Here is an 11347-nt window from a genome sequence, read left to right as displayed (position 1 = left end):
AATGAAACTAATAAAATCATTAGGTTAATCAAGATTTTGTGCTTATTTCGATACTTATGTAATCTTTTTCTATTTTTTTTTTTATTTCTATTTTTTCATTCATTTATTTTTATTATTATTGTTTAACAAAGGGAAATCTAAATCCTTCAAGTACCCTAGCTCTGCGGACGGTACTACACATACCCTGGTTCACTGTTCCTGAACTGACTCGTGTGTCCGGCAGGCGGCAGCAGCCTCGGTCGGCAGTCAAACACACTAGAAGAAGAGATGCGCTCTGCTAGTGTGAAGGTGACAGTCATGGCGACTGCAGCGGTTGTTCGTGGGATCGGTGCTAATATGTCGAAGAATCTCCGTGAGATCCGCTTGCATTTATGCCAGACTTCTGCTGCCAGCCAGGGAGCGAGGTACAGTATTGGAGACGTTTACTTGAGGAGAAATGTGTTTCTAGGAGAGAAGCGCGTGTGTTGATGTCTTAAACCTATAGAGCCGACAGCAGTTTTGAGCACCATAAACGCTGTCCTCCATGGACCCATCAAAAAAAGCTCTTATGTCTTAAAGTCTTCTACTATGTTGCTGGACTAAGGAGGAGGAAATACTTTTTTTTTTTTTTTTTTGAATAGTTATAACTTTCTACGTTGGCAGCAAAAGTACTTTGTAAAAGAAAAAAAAATAGTCTCTTCAAAGCAGAGATGAAGACACTGGCCCAGAGACAAAGCCAAAGCAGTGGGGTGTGAGGGATCTTTTCTACCAAAAGATAAGGCTAATATATTTCATTGTATAGTGCATTAGTTGAGGACACTTGGATATTAATATTACAAAATAAGATCAACATATGTTTTTAAGTTGTCACAGCAGTCCAGCTGTTATATTTTTACATTTAGAATATGTTATTTTTACATTCAGATACCTATGTATGGGACATAGTAGTACTTTTGACTGAGGAAATATAGGTTACTGTATGGGGGTTCAGGGGTAGACCCTGAGAGAGAATTTAGAAATTGTAAAAGTCTGAATGGACAGTTTTTATATTTTCCTAAAGTGAGAATCTAATAAAAATAACAATTTACATCTTACAAGTACTGTTTGCTTAAGTATAAATGGGCTGACTATGAAATAATGGGAACATTCTCATCAGAGGCAGAGAACACTACCAGCCAGGTTAACTAATAATTTCTATGAATTATAACATAATCAGAGATGATGACATCTCTGATTAGGGTTGGGCGGTATGACCAAAATCCTATATAATGATATGAGTAATTTTTTATCACGATAACGATATGTATCACGATATAGTGACATTTTTCTGAAAAACCAATCAAATTGTATTATATATATTAAGCCATGTCGCAGTGTGTAATTTTGAGTAATCCAGTCAGTTAATTAAATACTTTATAAATGAAAACTTCATCTGATATAATCTTGACAAACATAGTCAAAGAAAAAAAAAAATGCCACATTTCAGTCTGATGATGTGCACCAATTTTATACTTTTTCTTTTTTATTATTATTATTGTTGTAATGATTATTGTTATAAATTTCCTCAAACTTAACATCTTCTCAAAGCAATGCAAAAAGTAAAATAACATAAAATATAAACAAAAATATAGCCCGTAATTAAGATCTTAGTGTTTTTAGTAATCTATATAAAGAAAATATAAAATCTGAAGGAAAATATGGCTGATTTTTTTTTTCCTGCTATAAAGCATCATTGGAACAGAATTTTAGAAAGGTGTTTTTTTTTTTGTTTTTTATTTTTTATTTTTATTGACTCATACATTAAACAAAGAAAAGCAAAACATATATACACAGAATCAATATTTAAATCCCACCCTGACCCTCAACAAACATTCCTGTGGTCACATATGAGTATATACACATAAATAAAAAAATAATAATAATCACACAACTACACCTCTCTCTCCACTGCCCCTCCCTGAGAGCCCTCCAAAAACACCAAATATATAGCCCATTTCCCCACAAACGAGTCCAAATTCCCCAATCTTCTAGATGACCCTTCTTCAAAAGCCACCACCCTCCCCATCTCCGAGCACCACTCATGAAATGGGGGTGCTCCAGCCGACTTCCATCCCCTTAAAACTATTTGTCTGGCGATCATGACACTGGTTATGACCCAATGTTTTATGTGTTATTCTCTATATTGATGACCGCCCCATCACCTAAAATAGAGAGTCTGGGGCAAAATGAAATTTGAGTGCCCAATACGTCACACAAAAAACTCTGATCTTAACACACCACCAAAAAACATGGTTTGTGTCTACATCTTCTGATCGGCATCACCAGCAGGTGGGTGTGCCTTTAAGACCAAGCTTATACGATCTAGAGGGGGTCCAATAGAATCGATGTAGGCGCACCCTTGCATCTTTAGGTGCAGACTTCATGTTTTTTAGAATCCTAGCCCACACTCCCTCCAATACCAAGTTTAAATCTTTCTCCCATAATCTCTTGATAGAAGTTAAAGCTCCGTCCCCCAGACTCTGAATTAGCAGGGAGTAATACACTGATGCCTCATGACCTTTTCCAAAAGCAGTAATCACCACTCCCAGAGTGTCTGCTGCTTTAGGGGGGTGTATGCTACTCCCAAAAATAGTACAGAGCAGGTGGCTTAGCTGTAAATACCTAAAAAACTGAGATCTGGGAATTCCAAAATGTTGAACCAAATTTTCAAAGGATCTTAACACTCCACTCTCATATAGGTCACTGAGTGTAGTAACCCCCATCACAATCCACTCTGACCAGCGGAGAGGGGACTTATTAATACATCATTTAGGGTTCAGCCATATGCTTGAGGCAACATTTAAATAAATGTCCGAATTAAACTCACTGGACACTTTTGTCCATACCGAGTGCAATCCGACATAACAGGTTGTAACTTCTACGGTTAGTTTGATAGAAAGGCTTTGCAATGGCGAAATAGGGGCAAGAACTTCCTGTTCAATACAAAACCAGGGAGGGGCTCTCTCAGGTGGAAGTGACCAATAAGCCAAATGTCTGAGGCTGAATGCATAATAATAAAACAAAATCTTGGGTAGGCCTAACCCACCTTTGTCAGTCGGCATATGCAATTTACTGAAATGTAATCTGGGACATTTACCATTCCAAATGAAGGATGCTATGCTATCAAATTGCTTGAAATAAGAGAGGGGGACGTCTACAGGGAGAGACTGTAGCAGGTAGTTGAATTTTGGAATACAATTCATTTTAATAACATTAACCTTCCCAATCATAGATAAATGTAATGAAGCCCACCTGCCCACATCGCTCCAAAACCTTTTTTATTAAAGGGTCAAAATAAACTAACTAAATCACACAAATTTGCTGGGAATAAAATCCCCAAATACTTAATACCCTGTTTGGGCCTCTGGAAGGCGCCTGGCTGAAAAGCCGTTACTGGGCAGTACGCTGTCAGAGCCAAAGCTTTGGATTTAGACCAATTGACTCTGTATCCTGAGAACTTAGAAAATTAATAATTCTGTGGAGGCAAGGAATAGATCTAGTAGGGTCGGAGACAAATAATAAAATATAATCTGCGTAAAGCAAAAGCTTATGCGCCACACCTCCTGCCACTACCCCTGGAAAATCATCCTCTTTTTGCGGCTGCAAATGGTTCCAGGGCAAGACAGAACAATAATGGAGAAAGAGGGCAACCCTGCAGGGTGCCCCTATCCAGAGTAAAATAATCTGAAATTAATCCACTTGTTTGTACCACCGCTACCGGGTGTCTATAAAGTAACTTAATCCAATCAATAAAAAAGTATTCCCGAACCCGTACATTTCCAAAATCTTAAAAAGATAATCTACCATATCAAATGCCTTTTCGGCGTTTATCATTCGCCACTGACCACATGATATTGATGAAACGCCTAATGTTATCAGAAGAGCTACGGCCCTGAATAAACCCCACCTGATCTATATGTATAAGACATTTTTGATAATATTTTAACATCTAGCTGGATCAGGGAAATTGGACTGTAACTCTTACACTCACTTGAATCTTTGTCCTTTTTAAGAATCAGACTGATCCGGGCTTGCGTCGTGGCTGGGGGAAGATTTCCATTCTTTAATGATTCCATGTAAACTTCTAGCAAAAGTGGGGTCAATTCTGTAGCTTAAGATCTAAAAAAAAACTCAGTGGCAAAGCCATCTGGCCCTGGAGCCTTGCCTGTAGGCAAAGCCTTAATTACATCGCCAAGCTCCTCCAAGGTTATCAAAGAATTAAAATAAATTTTTTTTGCTCAGTCGTCAGTTTAGGAAGTTCGAATGGTTCCACAAAGTTTCTAATATCCTCATCAGTAGACAAAGACGTGGAACTATTGAGATCAAGATAGAATCCTTTAAAGGCATTATTAATATCAATGGCCGAGGTAAATATTTCACCACCAGCAGATTTCACTGAGGGAATGGTAGAAAAAGACTCTCTCTGTTTTATAGATCTAGCCAGAACTTTTCCTGCCTTGTTCCCCGACTCAAAGTATGACTGTCTTGCCCTGAATAGCCAACACTCTACCTTCCACAACAAAATAGTATTACATCTGTATTTCAATCATGTCAATTCTCGGAGGCCATCAGATGACATTCGGCGCTTCAGCTCTGCCTCGGCACTTTTAATATTCCCATCCAACTCCACGAGTTCTCGTGCTTTGGATTTTTTGGTGAATGAGGCTTACTGTATGATCCAGCCCCTAAGAACTGCCTTAAGTGCCTCCCAAGCCACGCCCACAGAGGATACTGAGGACCAGTTGGTCTCCATATAAACATTGATTTCAGCCTTTAACATTTGTTGGAATTCAGGATTTTGCAAAAGGGATACATTAAAGCGCCAACTATATGATTTCCTTTTCTCCATATGTGGCAAAACCTCTAAACTCACCACGGTGTGATCTGAGACTAAAATGTTTCCAATTGAGCAATCAACAACAGATGAAATGAGGGACTTGGATATCAAAATCTTATGGACTGATGAAAAAATGTATAGTCCCTACCGGATGTGTTCAAAAGTCTCCAGATATCTGTAAGACCAAGATTTGTACACATCCTGTGAAGTGTCAATGTTTCTCTAGGGGGCTTACACACTTTTGGTTCACTATGATCAAGGACTGAGTCCATCAAAAGATCAAAGTCTCCTCCTCCTCGCCGGGTGCCAACGGCTTGCAAAATCCCTTCAAGATCTATAAAAAAAAGCCCTGATCGTCAACGTTAGGTGCGTAAATATTAGCTAAAATAAGACTTTGCCCCTTAATTTCTGCTAAAACAATACAAATCTTCCTAATTTATCTTTAATCTGTTTGAGATTTGATCTAATGACTCCCTTGCTCTTACTTGAGCCAGCACTAAAGAAAACATGTCCACCCCATATCTTCCCAAATTTTTCAGCTTCTTGTGGGGAAAGATTCGTTTCTTGAAGTAACACTATCATATTTCTTACGCTGAAGAAGAGAAATGACCTTTCTTCTTTTTATGGGGTGCCCCAACCCATTCACATTCCACGTGGAGAGAGACAATCCACTCATATTAACATTTGACATTTTGATATAATAGAAAAAATAGATTTGTGTGTCAAAAACAAAATTAAAGACCACATTCTAACATTAGTGCAACAATCAAACTCCAAACTTCCCCCCCGAACCAAACAAACAGAAAAAAGAAAAACGTGCGCATAAACCCCACGCACGACAGTGCCAACTGGCGTTCATCCCTCTAAAGTTAAACAGTCCATGTACGCCTACGAGAGCCCCCGTGACAACTTTGCCATCGGATTGCTCAAGTCCGATGTTTCTATACAAATTTTGTGAGACAGAATTACACAACAAAAGATAATCTACAAAACAAACTCCAGCCGCTAGGCGGAACCAGCACAACAAGAAACAAAAAAGGCGCTCAGTTTCCTCGGACAGTCAAGTGGATGTTCAGTGAGTCGGTCCATTCTACTGCAATGTGAGTACCACAAAATAACTTACTCGGTCCATTGACTTTATGAAGGACATCGCTTGCTGTGGACATGTGAATATTTTACGGCTATCCTTCGCATCTATTCTCAATTTGGCTGGGAACATCAGTGCAAAAGTGACCTTCCGTTGATGTAAGAGTTTCTTGCATTCCTTGAATCGATCATGTTTCTTTCTTGTCGAATTCGCATAGTCTGGGAACAAGAAAATGTTGTGGTTCTTCCAAGAAAGCCTTCCTTTACTCCTCAACTTGCGTAACATGAGATCTTTATCGGATGATCTCAGAAATTTGGCCAGAATTGATCGGGGCCTGTCTCCCTCAGCGGATTGCTGAGCTGGAACCCTGTGAGCTCGCTCGATTTCCAGCTTATGGCCTGCTATGTCAAGCAGACTCAAAGAGCTCGTCCAGCAATTTCACCATATCCTGACCCTCTGCTCCCTCAGGAATTCCACCTTGGTCGCCATTGGATTAGCAGATAATTCCCTCTGCGATGACTCCAGATAATCGATCCGTTTCTCGACATCCCCCACTCTTGTAACCGCCTTAGTGAATTTAGTCTCCATGGCAATAATCGATCGATGTATTACAGCAAGATCTTCCAAATCAGCAACGACCTTCGTCAGCATTGCCGGCATGTCCAACATTTCTTGCCGAAATTCCCTCATTTCTCCAACCAAATCAACTCCCGGGCTAGTGGCCTGCTGCTAAGGGGTGTCAGCTTGAGCATGTAAGTGTCTTTTTATGTCTCCAGAGTTCAAGGATTTTGAATTCTTTGACATTGTCCTCCTAGAACAGTTATGGAACAGAGTGTATCGAATCTCACCGGTTTGTCATTAAAAGGTATTAAAACTAGCAAAGTGCACAGAGCTTGCCGTTCACACATCCGAACCTTGCATGGTGTCATGTGACTCTCCTTTAAAAGGGTTTTGATGTGTATTTTAAAAATCCACTTGACATGGAGAGAAACCAGAATGAGTAGCGGGTGTGATCTGCACTTTTTTCTGTCACAGGAACACAAATGAAGGGTCTAGAATGACTCCAAGACTTGCACGCACTTGCGCGTTTCAGACTGTGTGCCGCGCAACACTCGCATAAATCACAGCTGCACGTGTTTGGATGGGAGGCATGTTTGCAGCGCGGGATGAATGTCATTGAATTTGCTTTGACGGGAGCGCAAGTGAAATTTCATGCCACAAAAGTGGATTGTGTAATTTTTTTTTCTCGCGTTCTAGACAAGCTTTTCATCTAAAGACACATGCAGCTGTCAGTGAAAAACTGCATTTCAATAATTGTATCAGTCTCACGTGAAGCCCTGACCACTGATATATTCGCGCACATGGATATATCGACATACACAATGTACAAACCTTGCTAATGACTGTTTTCTTCTATGTATCGCGTTTCTAAAGCCAAACCAATTCCACACCACGATGACACTTTTTCCTTCATAATCTCCTCTCATCTTCTCATTCAAATGAATTTGAGGAATGAGCAGTCCCTCCGCCTTCCTCCATTTATATACTCCATTTATGTGCTTCACACATTTCTCGTGTGCCAGTTTTGCGTTACCTCAATAGGGACGGTAATCCAAAATGCATACTGGTTGGCAAATTTCTACTGGTTTATCATGTCTACTGCTATATCGCCCACCCCATCTCTGATTAATTTTCACAAAATTAAAACAAAACTTTGTCACGAAAGGCACATAACATGTTGATTAATAAAGCTAAATTTAGACAGAAATAAGACATTAGTCTAAAAAGGTGCCACGTGAAATTGTTCGGTCACAAACCTGCTTTAGCTGAACCGTCTGAGTCATTTATCAGACAGATGAAGATAGTTTCACTTTGCTTTATTCTCATTTTCTGCTGTGTTTTTTAGCGAAAGATGGCAGTCTCCATCTACATTGCTGATCACTGTGTCTCCGCTGCTGTTTTTAAAATAACCGCGTGTGGAACTCTACGTAGCCTAATCAGGCTTTATGCGACGCCTCATGTATATCGCGAGGGAGAGAGGCAACACGCACGGAGCAGGAAATGAAGCGTGTTTGGTGTTGAGAAAAAGATGATATAGCGATGATCGCCCCTGAGTGATTGTCGTGTGTATAGCTCCGTTGTTTTGCTCACTAAGGGTGCTTTCACACTGGCAGTTTAGTTCGAAACACAGCACGGTTCGGATGAAAAATTGGTAATGTGAAAGCTGTCATGTGGACCGGGGAGCACACCGCGGTACCGAACCCGAGACTACCTGTAGGAGGTGGTCTGAGTTCGGTTGCAATGGAACTGTAGCGCAATTTGCGTGAATGTGAAAGCAACTCTGACTCGGGTGCGCACTCGTTCAGGAAGTAAAGTCACCTGCGCATGCGTTTTCGCCGATGACGACATCTATCTAGCTATACACTATATAAATACTATTATAGGTTATAAATATAGGGTGTAATAGATGACAGTGGCGATACTTTCACCTTGGACACGAGCATGAGTAAGCGTGCAGTGTAAACAAAGGTGCAAATGAATTCCTTGCAATCAGCTGTCTCCTCAAAAAACGCTGTTTGCGAGCAGCAGCAAGCCGCCTTCCCCTGGACATCTGATGAGTTACGCCATGAAGCGCATATATACGCAGTTGTCATTCACTCTGCTGTGCATAATGGCACCAAAATAACAAAAAAACAAAAAGTATGATGAGGCGCGTTGTGTTCTCAATGTGTGTTTGTGATGACGTAAGATGAACGCAAATGGACTGGGGTTCGATAGAATCAAGTGAGTGTGAAACCAGACCAAAGCTGCGGGGGGACTGGGAACAATCGCACTCGGAATCGGACCGCAGCAAACGTGCCCAGTGTGAAAGCCCCCTATAACTGTAGAAACGTTAAGATACCGGTGTCATTATCTTGAAACCAAGCCGGGGTCCGGACTTGGACCGCGGTCTGCTAATTGGTAACCCCTGCTCTATACCATGTTTGGCCATTTACCTGACAAAAAAAAACTAAAACAATGACAGACAAGTTATAATCATCAAATGTGTATTAACAGGGTTCCCGCATATCCTTAAAGTCTTAAAATGTCTCAAATTCAGTTTTCCAAAATTGAAGGTCATAAAAAGTCTTAAATATCTTAAAAGATACAACAAAAGTCTTAATTTTTATTAAAGTGGTCTTTAATTTGGGGGCGGAATGACAGGAATTGTGATATGACCTAATGTGATTATCAAACTTCAAAATAATACGATTTAATTAAATAAATACATGCACTATGTCCTTCAAAGTGAAAACGCGGCACTGTTGTATTTTCTCCAAGCACGCGGGGGGCTTGTGAGTGTTTCCAGCTGTTGCAGAGCAGTTCACAATCGTTAAGCCATATCAGAAATTTTACAAACTATCACAAAAGGTCAACTGTTCATGCTGATGATGTGGTGTTGATGAAATACGACAATGTTTACTTTTAATTGTAAAACGTAGATTATTGTAGGAGTGCACATTTAATATCCCTTCTTTGTTTGAATGAGCAGCTGGAAGCAGTGAAGTGCAAATATTTCAAAATAAGAGTCCCCGGTGTACATCAGTGTTAAAGTGCCTTTAAAGTTAAAAGTTCCACGCTATGAATCAAAATTTATGCACAAATAACTTGCTCTGTGGGGTCAATGAGAGTAATTTATACCCTGCAAATGAACTGGTTAATTGCTTAAAAACTGAAATTGTGATATGGTAATTTGGCACTATAGCTAAACCCCTAAAGGCTGTGAATGAAATTATTTTGTGCTTTCACTGCTTCCATCAGAATGAAGTGTGTATGGCTTGCGCTGACCTGCGGAGCAATATGAGATGATCAATGTTTATCATATCGCAATTCTTATCGCAAAGTGTCAAAAATATATCTTGGCACAATATATCGTTCCCCCCATAAACATAATATATCTACTGTCCCTCTTTTCAGAACATTTTCAAAATTTTGCCTTTTTAAAAAGAGGGCAAAAATTAATTGCTGAGTCCCAGGAGGCTATAATGCATTCTAAAATGCTGTCGAGGAAACTCAATAGGTTTTGAGACATCCATAGACTCAGTCTTATTCTTTGTAGAGTGTAGGATATTATTATAGATTGTTATGAAGTGGTGTTATTTTTGTTTCTTAATGTTGATATTTTAGGGATTTCATAAAGCAGCATTATGTGACATTAAAGAAGGCGAACCCCGAGTTTCCTGTCCTGATCCGAGAATGTTCTGGTGTCCAGCCCAAACTGTGGGCACGATATGGTAAGAAAAATACTCATGCAGACAACACAATTAAAGCATAATCATATTATAAATATACAGCACAGTGTATGCATGATGATATGCCTCTGTCTCAGGTTTTGGTAAGGAACACAGCGTTACACTGGACAACATGAACATCGAGCAAGTGGCCAAGGCACTAGAGACAGTTACAAATGCAAAGCCATGAACAAACCACATGTAATTGTAAAGTCATGTAAATGTTATTGAAAATAAATTGAAAATTGAAAATAAATGTCTTCTGAAAGATCTTCTATAAGATTAATGTCAGTTTTGTTTGAAATGGGCTATAAAATGATACACTGTTACAGAATGCAACTTGATTTTCTTTTTAAATCTAAGGGGTATTGCAGTTTTCAGACCTCACAACTCCCTCTGCTGGATAAAACAATCAGAAGACTCGTTTTTAAACAGCAAAATGTAACCATGGGCTGCTGACACATTCTTTGATCAGCCAATCAGAAGACTTTGATGTGCTTTCTGTCTGTCAATCATTTGGCACGTTCTCCTAGTTTAGTATTTGAAGCGGAACATTTAGGTTTAATGTCATATTCACATTCATAGTAGTTGTCAGCTGAGGGCATGCTTTTGCTACTGTTGTGTTTGACAACCGTGAGAAGATTCACTGCTCTACTGTTCGGTGTCAGCCTTGACTCTTTCTTTGGAGGACTGGTTTGGAAATTGGAGGTGTGTCTAATTTAACTGCTTAGTCTCATCAGAGACTATGGGGCAGTGGTAGCTCAGCAGTTAAGGCTCTGGGTTACTGATCAGAAGGTTGGGGGTTCAAGCCCCAGCACTGCCAAGATGCCACTGTTTGGCTCTTGACCCAGGCCCTTGACCCTATCTGCTCCAGGGGCACCATATCATGGCTGACCCTGCACTCTGACCCCAGCCTAGCTGGGATATGTGAAAAAAAGAAGAATTTCACTGTATATGTGCAAATGTATAATGTGATAAATAAAGAAAATTATTATTATTAATTAATTATTTAGCAGAGACGGGCCACTTCTATTAAAATGGGAAAAAAAATAAAAAATATAAAAATACAATTGAGAAATTGGAAAGGTCAATGGACATAGAAAAGGAAGTCCTGCCTGCATTAGCTGGTATCCG

The 11347-nt window shown here is 39.8% G+C and overlaps 1 protein-coding gene across 1 annotated transcript; it reads left to right on the top strand.

The window, feature by feature from the left end:
• The first annotated feature begins 239 nt into the window (after positions 1-239).
• On the top strand, positions 240-10493 carry LOC127429170 (NADH dehydrogenase [ubiquinone] 1 alpha subcomplex subunit 2-like). Its single transcript, XM_051678042.1, has 3 exons — positions 240-404; positions 10110-10216; positions 10312-10493. The coding sequence occupies exons 1-3, from the start codon at positions 268-270 to the stop codon at positions 10401-10403; spliced, it is 336 nt and encodes a 111-aa protein (XP_051534002.1). The 5' UTR covers positions 240-267; the 3' UTR covers positions 10404-10493.
• Positions 10494-11347: the final 854 nt, after the last annotated feature.

The sequence above is a fragment of the Myxocyprinus asiaticus genome, chromosome 38 (assembly GCF_019703515.2).
Source record: "Myxocyprinus asiaticus isolate MX2 ecotype Aquarium Trade chromosome 38, UBuf_Myxa_2, whole genome shotgun sequence".
NCBI lineage: Eukaryota > Metazoa > Chordata > Actinopteri > Cypriniformes > Catostomidae > Myxocyprinus > Myxocyprinus asiaticus.
This window is presented reverse-complemented; position numbering and strand designations above follow the sequence as displayed.